Source organism: Stenella coeruleoalba (genome assembly GCF_951394435.1).
Source record: "Stenella coeruleoalba genome assembly, chromosome: 11".
NCBI classification, from domain to species: Eukaryota; Metazoa; Chordata; class Mammalia; order Artiodactyla; family Delphinidae; genus Stenella; species Stenella coeruleoalba.
Genome location: NC_137157.1, coordinates 33,562,810 through 33,584,993, shown reverse-complemented (window position 1 = coordinate 33,584,993; position 22,184 = coordinate 33,562,810). Strand labels below are relative to the sequence as shown.

Below are 22,184 nucleotides of genomic sequence, written 5' to 3'. Positions count from 1 at the left end.
TCGAAGAGAATATCTAGACAGAGTGACATGGGAAGCTGAAGCAACTGTTCAAATAAAAAACAACTTTGGTCTCAAATATGTTTTTCAGAATAGATGTCCATATCCAATTATCCAGAACATGGTCTCAAATCTACATTTCAGTCTCAATGTTAAAAACAGAAGAGTAAATCATCTCAGAAGATTTGGGGATTAATGAAATGATTTCTACTCTGGACTTAAATTGGAGTAACTAACTGATGATGAACAGATTAATGAGGTGGAAGGGATTAGAATTTTGGGGATTCATGACCTTGTTATCTGTGTATCTTTATAGTTTGGAAATACAACCCCTTGAAACTCATATTTTAACCTCCAAATTTTATTTAAATTCAAAGGAATTTAAATAAAAAGATAAGGAATTTAAAGAATCCAAACAGTTGCACAAAATCTCTAATAAGAAATATTTTCGGAGGATGTCATGTATAAAATATGTGGTAAGGACAAGTAACCAAAAGCCAGTTCAGAAGGGGAACATAACCAGGAAGACAGCGTGTCATGAAAGCTAAAGCCAAGAATAAGTGGAAGTGTGGAAGCTAAAAATAATGCAAAGGATATACATCTCTCTCTTTCATCTATATAGGTACACGTGTACAAATACAGATATATACACACACAGATATATACATATAAACATGTATATGCATGTATTTTTGTGTATATACACACACACATAAATATATATATATAGAGAGAGCACTCATGACAGATGTGTAGATACACACACGTGCAATGATTTTGGAACATATAAAAAATAATAAAGAAGATGTTTTCTCGGGGTAGATAAAAAATACAGTTAAAAGCAAAGGAAAAACATGGGACTTCCCTGGTGGCGCAGTGGTTAAGAATCCGCCTGCCAATGCAGGGGACACGGGTTCGAGTCCTGGTCTGGGAAGATCCCACATGCCGCGGAGCAACTAAGCCCGTGCGCCACAACTGCTGAGCCTGCGCTCTAGAGCCCACGCTCTAGAGCCCAACTACTAAGCCCACGTGCCACAACTACTGAAGCCCGCACACCTAGAGCCCGTGCTCTGCAACAAGAGAAGCCACTGCAATGAGAAGCCCGCGTACCGCAACAAAGAGTAGCCCCCACTCACTGCAACTAGAGAAAGCCCGCATGCAGCAACAAAGATCCAACGCAGCCAAAAATAAATAAATGAATTTATATTAAAAAAAAAAGCAAAGGAAAATCAAAAAGTAAGAACTAATCAAATCACGTTGCATTACAGCCTTTTCCCTCCTAACAAGAATAGTTCTGAAATGAATAGAGAAGAAATTCAAAGCAGTAGAAATACAAACACTGAAACTCAAGGTAGTCAAGGGGATAAACTGCTTATTTCCAAGTTTGAACATCATGGATTGGGTCACTTATATCATTGCACTGGTCACTTTTGCCAGTAATGGGAAAGATACCAGAGAACAGGAAGTCAACATTAAAAAAATTTTTTTTGAAAACCACAGCTCTATGAGCTTAATAAAGATTCTAAGTAAAATTTTAGAAATTACAAAAAGCCTTTCTTTTTCTTTATTTTCCAAAGTAAATGAATTTAGATTTCTTAAAAAAATGGTCATTAATATTTACAATGGGAACATTAGGAACAAATGTTACAAATTTTGAATAAGATTTCTAAAGTAATAGATTAGAATGACAGAAATATATCTTGATTTTAGGAAGGCATTTACATAATTCTACATGACATTCTTTTGGTCATAATATAAAAAGGAGGGTGGATAACATATTTAATGTGTAGTCAAGTTTATGATTCCTATGGATCAGGATGAAGGTCTCTGGTAGTGTTTTGAAGGGCCATATCCTTTTACATATGTATAGCATGGCTAAAAAGGAAACATAAGTTTCTTGATGAGTTTATGTTATCTGATTTCCAGCTCTAACATCCTTCAAGGTAAAATTATTCCAATTTCACAGATAAGTGAACTGAGTTTCAAAGAGATTAAATAACTTTGATCACATCTAGAGACTAGTTACTGTAGATCTGGGTTTCAAACTCAGGTCTGCATGACTCTTCCATTGTATCTCCTATGAAGACAAAAGACATACATATTAAATTATGGTAACACAAATTTGGGAGGCTATGTTAAAACACTGAATGACAGAATCAAGAACTGGAAAGTGTGGGATCGTGAGTCAGAAGAAACAAAATGAAATTCTTTTGAAATTAATATTAAACTTTAGAAGAAATCTTCAAAGAATCAATTGAACATGTACAAAATGGCAAATCATGTTTTATCAGTAGATCATGTAATATAAAGTTTGAGTGTGGGTTCTATTAGTCAGTAGTATGGTGATAAAAAATGTGTTGCGTTAATGGATATATTGACGAGGCCAAAGAAGAGAATTACATTTTCATCTTCAACTGCTAGAGGAGATTGAGAGCAGTGTTTTCAGTGTTAATCCTGGGAGCAATGTTCTAAAGGACATGCTGCAAACTGGCAAATATTGAGTGAAATGTGCCGTACAGACATCTAGAAGAGCAAGTGCTTTCTCTGCCATATCATATATTTCATATATGTTTGTTTCATTTATACACCATTATTGTACAGCCAGTTTTTCTATGATAGCGTTATAAAAATTCCCCAAGAATACTGGCTCAGTAAGAAATGGAATGTTCCAATGTCATGAGTGTAGCTGTATGACAGAAATAGTTCTAAATGACACATTGGTTTCCAGATTATATTTTTATAACTGGAAAATACTTTATAAATTGCACAAGGTTATAGTTTTTCAATGAGAATGTAAAAGTGCTTGCATTAACAAGTTTTATGTACTTGTTTTATATCCACACTTGTTATTGCCGCTAAAATGTGTATTTTCCGAAAATGTTTATTTTCCAAACTTGTATTGTGCTTTTCCAAGGTGCTTTTCTTTGATGTCCATAAATGCTGAAAGGGCTCCCTTAAGAAGAATTTTAAGTGTAATCTTTCAGTCAGTTTAAAGTATAAAAATAGAGAAGTTATTTACGGTCATACCATATTTTGTGCTTGAAATCTGTCAGCGTCTTATTTTCATAGCAATTAAATAACTCAGCTATTCATGTCACATTCCAGTCTTTTTCAATGGGTACTCATAACAAAGAATTTAATATATGTATTTTTTAAATTATTGCAAAGACAGAGATCTCACATAATTCTTTTTTTTTTTTTTTTTTTTTTTTTTTGCGGTACGTGGGCCTCTCACTGTTATGGCCTCTCCCGTTGCAGAGCACAGGCTCCGGACGCGCAGGCTCAGCGGCCATGGCTCACAGGCCCAGCCACTCCGCGGCATGTGGGATCTTCCCAGACCAGGACACGAACCCATGTCCCCTGCATCGGCAGGCGAACTCTCAACCACTGTGCCACCAGGGAAGCCCTCACATAATTCTTAATAACAGAATATAATTAAACCTGTCTTTTTTGCTTTGTGTTTCTGAGACAAGATTATTAGAGCCTTATTCAGAATTTTAAAATATAGGATATACAGCATTGAACCATGTAAAGATAAAGAATGTTTGGTCAGGTTTTTTTTTTAAAGAGAAAGGTTATTTGTCCCCCTGATCCATAATGGAGAAGCTTTCTTTGTCAAAGTCTTTTCTTAGAAAGTTGACCCACAGTCAACCTGTAAAGAAAACATAGAGACAGTCTTAGTTGATTGATCAGCTCAAACCCAGTTTTAGTAATGAAAAGATCAAATTTAAGATGAAATGTGATCCCTTTGGTTCACATTAGCATTTGCAATTCTCCAGCAAACATCCAATTTCACTGTTATCTTAAGTAATCTTTCTTGAAGCATTTTCCAGAAGTCGATGTCAATGGCTGGTCTTTGGAAACGTTCCCAGAAGAATATGTAAAAGCTTACAACTCACCTCATGGAGTCTACCTAGGTCTTGGTATTATATGTCTTTATTGTGTACCTTTTATCATTGAAAGTGCAGAAAAGTTTCTTCTGATTTCTGAGGTATGCATAGAATACTATATATATGATTAGCCAGTTAATAAAAGAGGGTGAGAAAAGCCAAGAAAACAGAATATTTTTTTTGCGGTACGTGGGCCTCTCACTGTTGTGGCCTCTCCCGTTGCGGAGCACAGGCTCCGGACACACAGGCTCAGTGGCCATGGCTCACGGGCCTAGCCACTCCGCGGCATGTGGGATCTTCCCGGACCGGGGCACGAACCCGTGTCCCCTGCATCAGCAGGCAGACTCTCAACCACTGCACCACCAGGGAAGCCCAAAACAGAATATTTTTAAGTGTCTGGCAAGCATCCTCCAAATGAAAGCAAAAGTTATTACCATTAGTTTAGTTTAGTGGCAGTATTCATCTTTTCTTTGGACTTTAAGACTTAGATGTGCCACAGAATATTAATACTTATAGGTTCATTGTTTTCTCTAACACTATAGCAACTGGGTGCAAAGAAAATACACAGTAGCTATTGTATCAATAAAAGAAAATATTTCCCAATTTTTAAGTCTGAGTTTCTAATTTAATTGATTTGAATAGAATTAATAAAATACTTTCCATTCTTTTTTTGGACTGTATCATACCAGTGAGTCCTAAGGATTTTGTTTCAGGGTGGAAGCAAGAACAAGAGGAATTCCTATTCCTTCTCATTATCCCAAGTCTAATATCTCTCTCTCTTGTGCGCGCTCTCTCTCTCTCTCTTTCTCTCTCTCTCTCTCTCTCTCTCTGTATATATATATGTATATATTTGTCTATATAATAGTATATTTGAGTCTTTCCATAAACATCCATGAAGTACTCTTTATTTCTCTTCATAATAAACCCCTTCACCTTTGCTGTTTGTCAAAAAATAAAAGGATGAGACAAGCTCAGGACATTCTGAAAAAACAATGATTTTAGGATGCACTAAGGTGTCCTGAATTGCTTTAATGGACCCATGGTATGGATACTATTGTCAAGTCCCTCACGGTAAAATTTTGACAAGTTTGCTTACCATTTGGGTGCATATACCACAAGAGCATCATTTAGCACACTTTAGGATTATTTTACAGAATGATAACATGACTTACAGAAGAATTATACAAGCTATTTCCGATAGAATAACTTATTACCTGAGACTCACGTAACAGAGAACCAAAAGCATAAATTATGTGAAGACTAATCTCTACATAAGGGAAAGAACATTGTCTGGATATCAGAACATCCGATCTCTCATTCCAGCTTTGCTGTCAACTAGCTCTGTGTGTAGAAGAAGTGACTGATTTCTGTTTCTTACTTCTGTCCTTCATAAGATGTCCATTTGAACTCCAAAAAAGTATATGATAAATCACAATGGTTTCAATCATATGAATTTTAATACAAAACATATAAAATCAATTTCAAAAATTTTCTGCATATACTGAAAATGTTCATTAAGAATGGAATAACTATAAGCCTTCTTTAATTTCTTCTATTAAATGCAGGTACCCAATGGAACCTGAAAATATTGAGCATAACTTCTTCTTTGCAAAAGGGAAACTAGAAAAAGACTGCTTCCCACAGAAAATTTATTGACAATAGGTGTTCAAGTTTTTATACATTGAACAATGTCCCCATTTATATAGTCAGGGGAAGATATTTTTTAAGTCTTTTTTTTTTCTTTCCATCACCCCACCTACACACAAAATTCTGTTGTAAAGACATCACTTCTATAAGGAGGTATTCATTGTAGATGTACAGAAGTCTATGGAAACCTAAGTTTACAAGAAAAAAAAATTATCATTCTAACCAACTGCATAGTCACAGAGATGCTTAATAAAATTATCTGATGATATAATGAAGTCACTTCTTAACTAAGTGCATACAGTGGCAACTAGTTTTCAAGATTCACCATCCAACAAACTACGTTTTCTCATTTGAAATCCTTCATGTCACTTTTTGACATTCAGATGAAATTTTGAAAGTAATATGATAACATTAAAATATAAACAAAAGTAGCATTAACTGTGAACTGATACTCAACTTCAGAAGTTAAATGTGTGTATTAGAGTAAAAGTATGCTGACTATGTGTAAATCAAAACTGCCAAAATGAGTTTTTGAACATCTGATCCATTGTTTTCCCTCCAGAGGATAAAGGGAGCAAAAGAGGAAGGTAGCCAAAAAGGAAACAGGAAGACCTGCTTCAGTAACTGGACATATTGATTTAATTGGCTAAGAAGTCCATATGCTAATACTCCTAATAATCAGCCATTCCTTTTGTGTTTTGGTAACATATATCCTCATACAATGTATATCAAATGGAATTTTTTGATTTACATCAGATACTTCAAAGTTTCCATTTTTGAATTCCCCTAGTCTTATGTAAGTAACACATTGTCTATTTTGTTTAAAATATCTAATATCTCCCCCAACATCTAGGGCTCCATGATGCAAAATGTCATTTTGTCGATCTTCTGTTCCAGTATTCACTTTAATTCTTTTGATTACAATTGGATTTTCAAATATAATTACAAAGACATCTCCTGTTGACGGTGATTTTCCCCAAAAGTATTCATCAACACTACTATAAGCCTTGCTTGCATCATAATTTTCAAAAACACTCATGTTGGTATATAGACTTGCAGGAGGGTTATCTGGGATATCAAATGGCTCCTCTTCAAAATCATCATCCTTCAGCTTATTCTCGGTTCCTTTATATGATGAGTAATAACCCATGTGCTGAAAGAGAGATGGTTTAAAACGAATCACATTTTTCTGAGCCAATAGACCGCGGAAATGAGTTAGTAGCCAATCACAAGGCATTTCTTGATAAAACATTAATAAAAAGTGCGCCAAACGTGGGAGATCATGAGAATGATAAAGTTTTCCAATATAGCCAAGCTTAGAGAATTCAAGGGTTACCCAGTAAGTTCCTACTAGGGATGTAATGACTTTCTTGATGGCAGTAAAGAAATTTTTTGAACAGCGAACATCATCTTCAAGCATTACATAATAGTCTGAAATATTGGCACAAAAATTAAGCAAAAAAGCATAATCTACATTTTGCTTGGAACGAAATCTCACTCTGTCTTCTGGATCATTGTAATTTCTTTTAAGGCCACTCAGGATTGGGTAATATTCCTCTGGAGCATGTATAACCATTAATCTTCCTGCAATAATATGGTGGGCAAATTTCTGTGTAATATCCTGTAACATGACCTCACGCCAGGATGAATTAAAGTCAGCTAGATGAACCACCACTGAAATTTCCTTCAACTCTTCGTAGCTGGATTGCTCAAAAATTGACTTGATTGTCTCAAGTAAATAATTTCCTTTTTTTCGTCTCACTGATGAAAGTCCAATTGTAAGAAATCCTGAACAAAAGAATTCAGAAGGAAGACAAATTAAATGTGAAATTAGGTGTTTTTTTTTTTTTCTTTTTTTGCGGTATGCGCGCCTTTCACTGCTGTAGTCTCTCCCGTTGCGGAGCACAGGCTCCAGACGCGCAGGCCCAGCGGCCATGGCTCACGGGCCCAGCCGCTCCGCGGCACATGGGATCTTCCCGGACCGGGGCACGAACCCGTGTCCCCTGCATCAGCAGGCGGACTCTCAACCACTGCGCCACCAGGGAAGCCCTGAAATTAGGTTTTGAATAACATAAAAAAAGATAAAAGTTCTTTTCTCTTTAAGCCTGCTACTCTATTAAGTAAATCTAAGTGAATGATTATATATAGAACATTTTGTCATTAAAGACTTATGCTAAATATATAAAGGTTATAGTACTTTATATATAATTGATATTTTCCATGGAAAAACTGCACCTTAAGCACAATGATGTATGAGCTCTATTGCTTAAACATTTGTTTATGAAATAAGATATATGGTTTAAAGTGTTCTGCAGCTTAATATTCTTATATATGCCCATTAGAGAAGATAGATATTTAAATAACATTGACACTGTTTTTTTTCAAAAAAAAAAAACTTGCAAAATGAGATAGGAATTCATCCAGTTAAGAATGACAAACTAGTTTCAAATGATGAAAAAGAAAATTAAGGGTCACTCATTCTTTTAATCACCTTTAAGTTTTTCATAGAAAACATGCCATATATTTGCATCTTTCTTTAATCACTGTGATTATCTTGTACCAGAATAATTCATAACTGGACTTCACAATTTTATTTTGAAATTTATCTAGTATGTTAATTAGAATGAAAACAATATCATAAGCTATTTTTGAAAACCTGCATTATTGCTTAAACGTATGATGTATTGTTCTAAGACATAAATATTACTGATTTCTTTTTTTTTTAGCTGCCAACACTTAAAGCTTTAGGATATTTTAAAAAATAATCCTTAAGGCCAACTTTTACTAAAAATTCAAAATATCTGGTAACACTGTGTCTTCAATATAGAAAGCAACATTTATCTTGGGCCAGGTAAAGTTATATCCTCAAGACAGGCCATGTTTTCTCCAATTTACTATAGAACTCACCAGGTTCACTCTCATCCTGTAACTATAGGTGTCTAGATTTTCCATCTCGGTTTTAATGGGTTTTGTCATCAACTATAAGACTGAACCATCAGGCGTGGTTGTGCTCCTACCAGACATTGTCTGGATGTACCACAGCTTTCTTATCCATTTATCTACTGAAGGACATCTTGGCTGCTTCCAAGTTTTTACAATTGTGAATAAAACTGCTATAAACATCCATGTGCAGGTTTTTGTGTGACATAAGTTTTCAACTCCTTTGGGTAAATAACAAGGGATGTGCTTGCTAGATCATGTCATAAGGGTATGTCTAGTTTTGGAAGAAACTGCCAAACTCTCTTCCAAAGGGGCTGTACCATTTTGCATTCGCACCAACAACAGAGGAGATTTCATGTTGCTCCACATCCTTGCCAGCATTTGGTGTTATCAATGTTTTGCACTTTGTTCATTCTAAAAGGTGTTTAGTGCTATCTGATTGTTTTAATTTGTACTTCCCTGATGATACATGATGTAGAACATTTTTGAATATGTTTTTCTGACATCTGTGTATATTCTTTGATAAAATATCTGTTAATGGACCAAAGACCTTAACAAAGACCTTAACAGATATTTCAACTGATTTCTTTATTGTAAAACACATTTTGTAGTAATTTTGTCTGGTGAAATTTTTATTCAGATATTTGAAACCTAAAATTAGAAATTAGATATTTTTAGAGAATAAAATAAAACCCTGTGAAATGGCAGTTCACCTCTGAGAAGCGTTAGATGTCTTCTAATTAAAATGTTTTCACTTTTTAAAGCTCTCATTCTCACCATGACTCAGAACTGAATAAAATTTCAGAGCCACCATTTGGAAAATAGGGAAATGTTTATATTCACCAAGATCACTGTTTCAAGACAGATACCTACATGATTTGATTTGCGTGATACTGAAAAAGTCCCTTCCAAGAAAAATCTTTTTTACTAGTCTATTAGAGAGGTAGAAATTTACATGTTTCATTGAAATACCTGGGCTTACGATCCTGTCTTCTACTGAAAAGCTAACATGTTATCTGTTACAATTTAACTCAAGACACCAGCCCTCATTAATACTCAATAACAGCCAATACTTATAGAATACTTTCTACATAAAAGGCAGAAGTCTGAGTATTTTACATGTAATATGCATCTTGAATATTCAAAACAGTCTTTTGAGATAGCTTTGCACTTATCAACATTCCTGTTTTATAGATAAGGAAACTAAGTCACAGTGAGATGAGGAAACTCGTGCAAGGTGTAATACCTAGTAAGTAGTGTGTGAGAGCAGTAGACATTTGAAATGGAAGAAAGAAAGATCTAAAGAAAGCTGAATTGTTACAATTTCCTCAACCTGCTGATCACAAACTCATTTGCATAAACACTTCTTAACAGGGAACTCAATTTTTGTGGTCTCCACACGATCTACTAAGAAGTTCATGATATCATGGTGTATCACGTATTCTAAAACTCATATTTTTCACACAGATATATTTTAAAATCAGGTTGTATATCACAACTGATGGCATCTTACAACTTAAAACTGATAATGCTTATACTTTCTTAGTGGTACATCAATTAGATCATGACACTTTCTGTAATCTATAATGTCTTGAAATCCATGAAATGTAGTATGTTACTTCTTGGATCCAAAGTGTCTATAGTGGATTGAATAGTTTCCTCCAAAATTTCATGTCTACTTGGAACTTCAGACTGTGACCTCATTTGGAAATAGTCTTTGAAGATGTAATTAGTTGAGGATCTCGAGATGAAATCGTATCGGATTCAGATTACGCCCTAAATTCAATGACTAGTGTCCTTATAAAAATAGGAGAGGACACAGAGAGACAAGAGAGACAAAGGGACGAAGGCCATGTGAAGATAGTGGCAGTGATTGCAGTTTTGTTGCCACAAACTAAGGAATGCCAAGAGCGACCAGAAACTGAAAGAGGCAAGGAAGGATTCCCCCCTACACGGAATGTGGTGCTGCCAGCACCTTGGTTTCAGACTTCTGGCTTCCAGAAACAAGAGAGAATAAATTTCTGTTGTTTTAAACCACCTAGTTTGTGATATTTGTTATGGTATCTTAGGAAACAAATATAATGACTTTCACTACTTCAAGCTGGTGGCATGTAATAAAAAACAAACCAATGTTTGAAACTGTATTACTATGGGAATAATTTGGGTTTTTTTGGGGGTACGCGGGCCTCTCACTGTTGTGGCCTCTCCCGTTGTAGAGCACAGGCTCCGGACGTGCAGGCTCAGCGGCCATGGCTCACGGGCCTAGCCGCTCCGCGGCATGTGGGATCTTCCTGGACCGGGGCACGAACCCGTGTCCCCTGCATCGGCAGGCGGACTCTCAACCACTGCGCCACCAGGGTAGCCCAGGCATAATTATTTTTAAAAGCTAACTTTAAAAATGTTAAGTTAATTGATTTTTCCTAGTCTCTCTACATGGTACTATAGCAAACTGTTAAAAAGTTCATGTCACAATTAGGCATTTAATTTTTTTGTTGTTATTAATGGAATTGGATCGGTGAATAATTGCAATTTGTGAAGAAACACTGAACTATTTCCCAAAGAATATTTTATATTAGTAAAACCCATAAACTTTTATTGTTATACAAATGAAGAAAGTTATCATTTTAAAACAAAATATTTTATTGTTCTTGATTTTAAAAGTCTAAGGATACTTACGCTTTCTTTGTAAAGGCATGACAGCTAAGAAGCGATAGGTGACATTGATGGCTCCTGAAAAATTAGATAAATCTTTGAAAGTATGCACATAGCGTTCTGGATTCAGTTGATGTGTAGATGTTTCCCTTACAAGTTGTTTGTCTCCTTCCTGAATGCCAAGAAGAAGGCAGAGAAAACAAATAAATAATAGATGGTCATGGATTAAATAAACTTTCTCCTTACACAATAAATATATGGGTCTGATACATAATATGGGTATTATATAAATCTCAGTTACTGGCACCACAAGCTGTAGATAATTATCTTTACCCTGAATTCCTACCTAGAGTCTCTGTTCCAGTTATATTCCACTTTTTATACTATGCTTACAATTGCTTTTCTACAGCATACATCAATAGTGGCATTCTCTTGATAATAATAAAACATTCTCTTGATAATAATAAAAAAAATCTCTATTTGAAACTCTCACTGCCTTCATGTTAAAATTCAAATTCTTCACAATAATTTAAGGATCTTAAAACTTGACAGTAATCTCTTTTACAGTTTCATGTAAAGCTAATTTTCACTAGATTCCCCATATTTCAGTCATATTAAACTATTTACTCTTCTTCAAGCCCTTTCAAATAAAAGACCACACATTATTTCTATGATTTTGAAATTTTAGGAATGATTAGGAGGATGCAGCAGTGAACATAACAGTTGGAGTCTGGATAAATTATTAATCAAAAAATTTTAGTCAGTCACTTATGTGGCCACTATAATTGAAGGCTGTTGAGAATGGACAGACATGGTCCTTGTGACATGGTAGTATTTTTTTCAAATGTCTTCAAGATAACTCAATTAGGATACATTTGTACAAAGTCTTCAAGGAAATGTCTTTAGACCTTATACTAGTCTTTTCCATGATGTTTTCTTGTGGGTGTAGAGGGGGAGGGGGAGTATTCCGACGGAGGTGAAGTTTGGTCCTTTTTTATTTAAGACCCTCATTATCGATCTGATACTGGAATTATGTCATTCAATCTTCAGGATGGTTTATATTCAAGAAAACGTTCATATTCAGCTTTAAAAATATCCTGTCAATCAGTAATTGCTTTGTTTTATCTCTCTTTAATATAAGTTCAGTTGTAGATTTTGATTATCTAATCACCATTGATCAAGCCTCTATTGGTTATACATTACTAGCAAAATGACTTGCTTGGCTTTTGTATATGGTTTAGTACCACTGGTAGAATATTAGGGCAACTAATTAGGAAGAAACGTTTCTTTTTTGGCAAAGTGTCTATTGTGCTGTGTGAGTTATATGGATATTTCTACTGTTCAGTATAAGAATGGCAGGTCAGGCATGGGCATGCCATTAAAACTACAGAGAAAGTGAATGCATTAAATAAACTTGGTCCTCATGTTTTTGGCTGTGGTCAATAAAACTTTAATCAATTAAACCTTGTTCTAAAATATTAGAAAGGATTCAAATACAAACTTTACCTCAACTGGAACATTCACTACTTTGTGTCAAATTTAAATATAAATGGAAAAGTTGACTACCTCAAACTTTTAAATCTATGGCAGGGCTGAAATTGTCTTAGAATAAAAATTGAGAGTAGTGAACCCTGACTGGGAAGAGCTATCAACCTGGTCCTTGATAAATGAAGATTCATTCTGAATATCTCTTCTGTATATTCAATTATGTTTATGACCCTATAGTTGCTCTTTAATACTGTATTTCTATATTTTAAATTGACTTGATGATTTAGACAAAGAAAAAATACTTTAGTCTGATTTATAATGTATTTGCCATCTGTAAAATTATAGAGTTTCAAAATACATGATATTAAACTTAGGAAGCTAGTTTTCTTATAAATGTACTCATTGAATATCCATTGAATTCTGATTATTTTAAATTCATTGCACATAAGTATTTTCATCTTTGTATTTCTGAAAACCTAAAAAACATCATGCAAGTTTTAAAATGAACAAGTTTAGGATTTCTAAAAGGTAACCAGAGACTCAGTTCTGCATCAGCTACTTTAATAGTAATGTAATGGTGTACACAGTCAATAGGGTATAGAAGAAATATCTATAAAAATCACAGTAGTCACAACACTGAATTGATTTTACCATTCTGGTCTTATGTGATATCACATTCTAACAGGATACTGAATATCTCTTTAAGAATTATATCGTGAACACGTAAAAATCCAGACTTTTTCTGTGATAAGACAGAGTACATTCATCCTGTTTCAAGGACATAACAGAATATAAAATGAAATGAAACTTACATGAAAGCACTTAATTAAATTCTCAAGAACAGGTTTCTTTACACTTTTCAGCATAAATAAATCATACAACTTTCACCTGAGTCTGTCTTGTTGGCTGCTTTCCAGAAGCATCTATCTGAACAGCCGGGCTCTCCCTGGATACCTTCTTTCTGTAGCTACTATGCTGTAGTGTATTTCTCAGTAATAAGACAAAGCTTTATGACAATCATTTTCTGGATAGGAAGGCAATTCAATGGACTAGCTACAGACTAAATATATACCCTGGTGGCTACTTTGAAGATGCTCACAGCCGAGAGGCTAAGTTGATTGGATATGCAGTGTCTCTTCTACTTAGTTTGCCTTGTAATACTATTTGTCTCTTACACTGAACTTGGCTTTCTTTCCCACTGAAAGGCACATATGCCCCTAACATGTAAGCAATACACTAAACTGTTACATGCCCAGATTTGGGGGCCACTGATAGATTTTCTAGCAAGAAGAGTAGAATAGATGTGCTAAATAACTCCAGAGACCTTACTACTGTAATTGTTTATCTAATTTCTCTGAATTATAACTATTATTTCCCCCTGATTTAAGAAAAACAGAAAAAGGGGCTTCCCTGGTGGCGCAGTGGTTGAGAGTCCGCCTGCCAATGCAGGGGACACAGGTTCGTGCCCCGGTCCGGGAAGATCCCGCATGCCGCGGAGCGGCTAGGCCCGTGAGCCATGGCCGCTGAGCCTGCGTGTCCGGAGCCTGTGCTCCGCAACGGGAGAGGCCACAACAGTGAGAGGCCCGCGTACCGCAAAAAAAAAAAAGAAAGAAAAAATGAAAAACAGAAAAAGAACAACCTGCTAATGTCTCTGCTTAGAAAATTGCATGCATTGTGATATTTTGGAGTCAAGAAAGAAAATCAAGTCAGATAATTTTAGGAAAACTGAACAAGCACAGATAAAAGGGTTGAAAAGGGACAAGTATTAAAAAGAAACTGCATTATATCCTAGTAGGAGGCCAGTTTTTCATGGTTATTAAACATTTTTAGAAGAACAATTTTAATTTTACACAAATGATTTAATAAATATTTCAAATATTTATATATATTAAGCCTTGGGATAAAATTTAGCTCAAAATGCAATTTAGGTAAAAAACATCATCTAGTAAACAGTGAAAATTTAAACTAATAAAAATATTGTCATTGAATTGTCAATATGGGGGTATGCCTGTATTTAAAAACCCTTTTAACTCACTTTTTCTAACTTAATATAAGTATTTAAAAATAATTTCAATTTTTAAAGCTAAGAAGCAAACAATCTCTTCTCTGAACCTGGGATGATTTGCAAATTTGACTAGATATATGGCTAATGTAACAAGAAAATTTACATTGAGAAAGTACTCTTTAGTAAGAGCTACTTCATTAAATCACACTTTTTAATTAGGTGGCTAGGACCTATGTTTAGATAGAAATACATAAAGCGAACAATAGTATTTGACTTTCATATGGATATACACTCTATTAATTCTTACACATTTTATAGTGAATTTGAAGCTGTTCTATTCCAAAAAGACATAAGGATGTTTGCTGCATACAATACTCTTTTGTCTACTTAAAGATAAATATTGAAATTTCACTTGAAAGTGTCTTATATGCATCATTATTGAATACAACAAGCATCCTGCCAACACCATGTTTTTGATTTACAAGATGTGATATACTTCTACCAGTACATACAGATGCAAGAAATAAATTTTTATCACAAAATTAAATCATTAATCAAGAGCTCCTCTATGATCTTTAATTCTATTAATTAAAAAATAGCTGGCTCGGGCTTCCCTGGTGGCACAGTGGTTGAGAATCTGCTTGCCAATGCAGGGGACACGGGTTCGAGCCCTGGTCTGGGAAGATCCCACATGCTGCGGAGCAACTGGGCCCGTGAGCCACAACTACTGAGCCTGCGCGTCTGGAGCCTGTGCTCCGCAACAAGAGAGGCCGCGACAGTGAGAGGCCCGCGCACCGCGATGAAGAGTGGCCCCCCGCTTGTCGCAACTAGAGAAAGCCCTCGCACAGAAACGAAGAGCCAACACAGCCAAAAATAAATAAATAAATTTATAAAAAAGAAAAATAGCTGGATCACCTGGGCCTTGCTCTACTGTCCTTAAATTTCATAAACCTAATAATCAGTTTAAAAAAATCTAAAATGCATATCATTAGTAAGTTTCTCCAGTTTGCTATGTTTACCTAAATCATGCCTAGTCAAATTCTATTAACTGTGCTAACTTCAGTATTATGATTGACTAAGGATGATAGAATGAAGAGTCCACAAGATTAAGAGCTATACTTGAAAGTAAAGGCTTAGGCAGAGTCAAGATCTAGGAATCTGACAGAATTTTGCCATCAAAGAACAATGCTAACGGAAGCAAGATGCTTTACAGAAGACTTCCTAAGAGGATCTGCACAAACTTAGATCATGTGGTTGGCTCATAGGATATATTTAGAATAGTATCTGGCAAATAGTAGGTAGTTACCAAATCATGTTCAATTAATAAAACATTTTACTAGGAAATGCTCTTTGTAGTTATTATCAGATTCTCTCTAGCTAAGATATTAATTGAAACTTTTGGCATGCTTGTATGATAGAATGTATTTTCAGGTCCTCTATCTGTCCAAAGGCTTTGATTTTCTGAAATATGTGAACAGGAATAATTGCATAAAGGTTAGAATTTTCCCAGATATCTTAAGCTCAATTCAGATAGAAAAAGTGAATTACTCTCCATATTACTTTCATATTACTCTCATCAGACATGAAATTATATAATTATAACAAAAATGAATAATAGAAACAATTTGAGTTCTCACAATTAGTCAGAATGTGTCCTTTTGCATACTTTCATAATTCACTTAAAATTCATTCATAAATTATCTACTAATTTTACCATTTTTAAACTATTGAATAGCTTTCACATAATATTATCTTTAGTTCTTAAGGATCTATATTACTTTTCAGCGACCATAAATGTATTACGTGGTGGTCATTTAGTGTTATTCCAAATCCAAATGAGATGTCACACATTGTAATAAAATGTTCCTTCTTAACAAAATAGCACAATTAGTATCACTAATTAGACAATGAGATTTAAAAATTTTTGATAATATAGAAAAGTAGAGAAAGTAAGCGGTAACACCTTTAAGCAAATTTTGTTTATTCTATTTACAGCAGACCCTTGAACAACACAGGTTTTAACTGCGCAGTTCCACTTATAAGTGGATTTTTTTCCAGTAAATACGTAATACACTACATGACCTGAGGTTGGCTGAATCTGCTGATGCAGAAGTGTGGATATGGAGAGCCGACTGTAAAGTTACACCCAGATTTTTCTGAGTGCCTGGAGAGTCAGTGCCCTTAAAACCCACATTGTTAAACAGTCAACTGTATTTCAAATTAAAGCTCACAAATTACAATGATTTTATGCAGTATTAATTCAGATAGGGATGATAGCTAACTTATTTGGAATTAGAGATACATATTTGAACCACTATATATATATATATATATACACACACACACATATATATATACACACACACATATATATATATATATATATATGGCATTAAAGAAAACATTGCAACATAAACCAAAACAATTATAATGTTGGTAATATATAATTAATATAAAAAGCAGCTAGATAGGAAATATACATGTTATAATTTTACTTAAACTAAGGCTATTTCAATAGCCTGGGACTGAAGTTAGGTTACAAGTGGACTGTCTGGTTCAACTTAGGCTTTATTCTGAACAAAAAATAATCAACCTCCAAGACTTACCATAACATAGCTATCTTCAATGTACAAGTTCATAAACAGAAGGAAAATGACAAGAACTCCCAAGAATGAGACCGTAGAACGTTTTCGCAGGCATCGCATTTTATCTAGTGTATCAAAAATATGTTTCACTTGGTGAAATTTAAACATTCTCTCCTGTAGAAAAGAGGCACAAAATTATTAACAATTAATTTTGTATGCAAATATTTCTTCATCGTATCAGTCAAATCCAGGCCTTTATAAAATCTCACTATTCAAATCTTGGAACCAAAATTGTTTCCAATTTCATAATAAATTTGGCACAGGCTATTAATACATTAACAGAAGGATAATGCAGTGGTTTATATTGATGTAAAGTAAGTAAAAATGAAAAGCACAGTTATTTCTGAACAAATAAATATTGGTAACAATAATGTAAGAAAATAATACTTCTTTGATGAGAAAGAATAAAAATTAAAGAGAAAAGCAAACATTAAGGTAACATCTACCTCCTCATATTATAATGTAATGAAAATGAAAGAAACTAGAAGTATGGGCCTAATACTGATCTCAGAGTAGGTGCACTGAAAAGAGTGATGGGGAGAAAATCTGGGTGAAAGAAAGAGAAGTGACAAAGGAAGTGAAAGTTTTGGGGGTGAGTCCACACATATATTTGAGTTATAATTGCTTTATTTTTCCAGTAATTCTTGCTAAATCAAAGTAAATCCTGGAGTGGCATATCGACATTGCCTTGCTTGATCTACTACCTAGAAGTCTGGAAGTTTATAATGATTTATGGACTACAAAAAGGCAAAAGTGGAGTCAGCAAGATTAGTGGAGGCCTAATGATTTTCCATTTCACTCTTCTACATTTTGTGATCTGCTCCATCATTTTGTGATTTGTAAATGAATTACAAATTCATCTAGATTACCATTTTTTTAAAAATATAAATATCTGGGATGATCAAAAGACCAGTGGAATCATATTTTGTCAAAAATCAACTATAATCTGGAAATCGTGCCTTGTTATGTACTAAGTCTCCCTGGGCTCAGCTTTAGGATGAAGTATTTATGGGCCTAAAGAACTTCAGGAGGTGAAAAGGCCTGCACCCCAAACCCTTACAACAATGTCTAAGAAATAGCCAACTAATGATGGCTCTTCAATGAGTTAATGCAAGAAAGCATTTATGAATCCTTGTAAATTATAGGAAAGAATATTAGGAATTGGGAGAAAGGAATGTTATAAGAATTAATGCCCATTTCCTTTGGCCATATTTTTCTCTAGGGTTATTTTTTCTTGTTAATTTTTAGGAGTTTTAAATATATGTGTAGGGATGCACATATATATACTAATCTTTGCTCACGTTGAAAATATCTAAATATCTTTCCCAAGCACTTTTTGTATTTTCTCCTTTTTGGTATGATGTTTGCAGTGTAGTGGTTTTTATGTCAAATTTATTTCATGGATGTGGACTTTTTTTGTATAACGCTTTAAAAAAATCCTTCCCTATCTTGATGTCATATGGGCAGTCTCATTTATTTTCTTCTGGGAATTTTTTGTTTTGCATAGATAGATTTTTTTTTTAGTATACCTGTAATTTATCTTTGTGTCTTTTATGATATAGTGGAATAATTTATTTTATCTTTTCTATACGGAGAACTGATGATCCGCTCACAGTGCATTGGCATAACTACTATTCATACTACCACTCCTAATTTCAAGGGTGTGGGCAAGCATACTCTCCTATGTACACAGAAATATAGAAGAACTGGGTAATGGTAAACATTAATACTGTATACCAGACCATACATTGAATCATCTCTTCTTTTGGTTCGTGATGCCAATTCTAGAATAGGGTCACTTTCTAATTTGCATTTATGGGTCAAAAATGTATTTATAGAGTCATCATTTATAACCTTTTTCAATAAGAAAATACATACATAGCACTTTTGAACCAAAATATTATAAGTGAAATTCTGTTGTCTGGTTCTATATTCTGTACCATACTGTAACCTGGTCCTGATTCTACAGATAAAATATTCTGTTTGTAAAAGATTTTTTATCTGGATTTGGGTGCAGGCTAAGGTGCCCCTTCACGTTCACTGAAGTTGTAATCTAAGAATGCCTAGGAAGGATAAGAAGCAGGATTAAAGCTATGGACTCTCCATCTGGGTGGCTAATTTCAAGAGAATGATGTTCTGGTAGGGCCTCCAGACCCCAAGGAGCTGGAGGGGATACCTACTGGGTGCAGATTCTGGATGCAGCTGAGATCTGTTAGTACAAATGCTTGTGAGTCTAGATGCTTAAGGCAGAAGTCTCAGGGTCATCTGAGAGGGACCATTTTGGAGTAGGGTCTGGTGAGGGGCTTATCTGTTTATATTCAGTGGCCGGTCCCAGAACCCTGGTGCTGCCCTCTATATTTTAGAAGGTGCTGGATTCAGGTCCAGGAGAGAATGTCCCAGGCACTTAGCTCTTAGAACCACGACTCCACATTGCCCATGGATTTTTCTCACGATTTGTCATCAGAAGTTATTTCAGCATACGCATGAAGGTGTTTTCATCACAAATTTGTTTGAAAATCAACAAGTGAAAATATTTTAAATTGACAACAGTAGAAGATGTTTGAATAATTTGTAGTGTTATTAGACTGAAGCCATTGACAATGTTGCCCTAAATGCATATTTGATGATATACAAAGGAGTTTATGAGACAGGTTAAGTAATAAAATGGGTATAACAACAAAAAAGATTTTTATCTGAATTTTGAAATGACAAAGGATTAGAATCTAATCATATACAAGTGACACAATATTTCTAAATGTCAATTTGGGAAGACTTGGCAATAGTATGAAATACATTTATTCCCTTTAACTCAGCAATTATATTTCTAAAAATCTGTTCAAAGACCAAAAAAAATGTATTTGTGAGCAAAAGTTTAGCTATGGTATTGCAAAGCAGTGATGTTTGTAAAACAAATTGGAAACAATCTATAAGCTGTTAATAGCCATTATCTCAATGTAGCAGAACAATCAGGAATTTTCAATCTTGTTTTATTTTTCTAAACTTTCCATATTTTTAAAAGCACATATATTTAGTAATATTTTTTAAAGTTACTTTTAATTTTCAAAATTCTTTATTGTCTGTTGGAAAATAAAACACATTTTATTTCCTGGACACAAAAGCATAAACAGCAATTTTTTTTCAAGAAAATAAGATTTAACAAATATGTAACACTTTATATGGTTATGCCTCTGGATGCTTGGAAAGTTGAATGTTTTGAGTTCAATATAAATGCTAAGTCAAGAAGAATTCCATCCTAATTCTATTTTTTTGAGACAAAAAGAAAATGTAAATTATGAGATGCAAACTGAATTTGCAAAGTTCAAATGTACATAATTATATATAGAGATAGTGCTGGGCAATACATTTTGCATGGATAGCTCACTGAACCTTCATACCAATGCTAACACATTAATACTACTATTAGACCAATTTTAAAACTTATGGAAAACAAGGCTTTCTCATCTTCATAAGGGATGATTCCAGCTTCTAAATCTTAGAATTATTACAGAGTCTGCTCTATTAACCACTATTGGTATACAGTTTATTAATTAGGTTTCATATATTTTAAATATATGGTTGCCAACAGACTATTAACATATGTGATAATGATATGTGATATTGGTCTGTTGAATAAAATAAAAACAATGTAATAAAAATAAATTAAAATTTCTTGGCAGAAAGCAAAATTTTGATTAAATATATTTAACCTAAAACACATATAAATATATAACATTAGGAGGTGGGTGATATATGATATTTCAACTAGCATAAGAAGTGGTAAAAAAAAATGCTTTGAAGACAAACTGCTGTGCATTTTGCATTAATGCAAAATAGAAGAAAATTAAACAGTAACAACAACAGCAACAAAATCCTGGAATATAATTCCAAAGAGTTGACAAAAACAGAAATTCAGTCCTTAGAGAATAGTGGTAGTCACCTAAGTTCTAACATCCAATCTTCCAACTTATAATCCTCCAAAATTCATTCAAAACATTCAGAGCACAAATAAACCTTCCATAGTACATACCCTCAGAATAACCAGGAGAAATATAATAGCACAAAGTTCAATTTACATATAAGTAAAAACAGTAACAGCCAGGAAAGAAGAATTGGCTAAGGAGCCTAAATCAGATGTCAAAAGTTAGACCAAAATATGTGTCATTTATTAAACAAAGTACACCAGACTACACCACAGTAAAAGAAAAATTAAGAAAGCTAATAATCTATCCAAACTCCTCTCTCATCTCAAACATACAATTACATGGATCCAGGAAAAAACAAAACAAATGAATATTCACAAAAAAAGAAAACAAACAAACAAAAACCCAGACCAAAGTCAAACAAATTTAATGAGAAGAAAACTGAAATAGCTGAGAACTCTGATATTAGGTTTTTTGTTATGCCATGAAGCAAGGAAGCTCTCAGAGGTTAGTGGGGTCACATCTAAAGAACACAGAAAACAACTTGAGGAGGTTTATATTGAGAAAATTTGGGGAAAAAAAAAAAAACAATGATCAAAAATTGACTATGATTGATAGTGAAATACTGAATTAATATAAATTCATGATTATATTGTGATAATGAAAAGGAGAGAAAGAAAAATAAGAAACCCAACTGCCACAATTGGAGGTGATCATTGCATCATCTTCTGATTGCAAAATCAGTAATTGAAACAAAAGTATTAAAGTTCTCCATCTGCATTTCCAGGAGGAACTGTATTTCATCCACAGTTGATGATGGTTATTTTCAGACAATGAACAACTGGCAGCATAGGGCAATTATCCTTGAGAAAAAGGAAACAAAAAAGTAAGCCCCATAATTTCTCCGGTTTGCTGCCAGGAGACAGTTTTTAAAAGGCAAAGCAGGGGCTTTCCTGGTGGCACAGTGGTTAAGAATCCACCTGCCAATGCAGGGGACATG

At 34.2% G+C, this 22,184-nt stretch overlaps 1 protein-coding gene across 16 annotated transcripts in view; it reads right to left on the bottom strand.

The window, feature by feature from the left end:
* Positions 1 to 5,234: 5,234 nt before the first annotated feature.
* MGAT4C (MGAT4 family member C) overlaps positions 5,235 to 22,184 on the bottom strand; it is a 1,054,150-nt gene continuing 1,037,200 nt past the window's right edge. For all 16 annotated transcript variants that reach the window (XM_079936312.1, XM_079936310.1, XM_079936302.1 and 13 more), the window contains 3 exons: positions 17,226 to 17,378; positions 11,151 to 11,298; positions 5,235 to 7,322 (listed from right to left, as the gene is read on the bottom strand). In XM_079936312.1, coding sequence (XP_079792438.1) covers positions 6,181 to 7,322; positions 11,151 to 11,298; positions 17,226 to 17,372 — 1,437 coding nt within the window. In that variant the 5' untranslated portion in view covers positions 17,373 to 17,378 and the 3' untranslated portion in view covers positions 5,235 to 6,180. The remainder of the gene's footprint in view (positions 7,323 to 11,150; positions 11,299 to 17,225; positions 17,379 to 22,184) is intronic.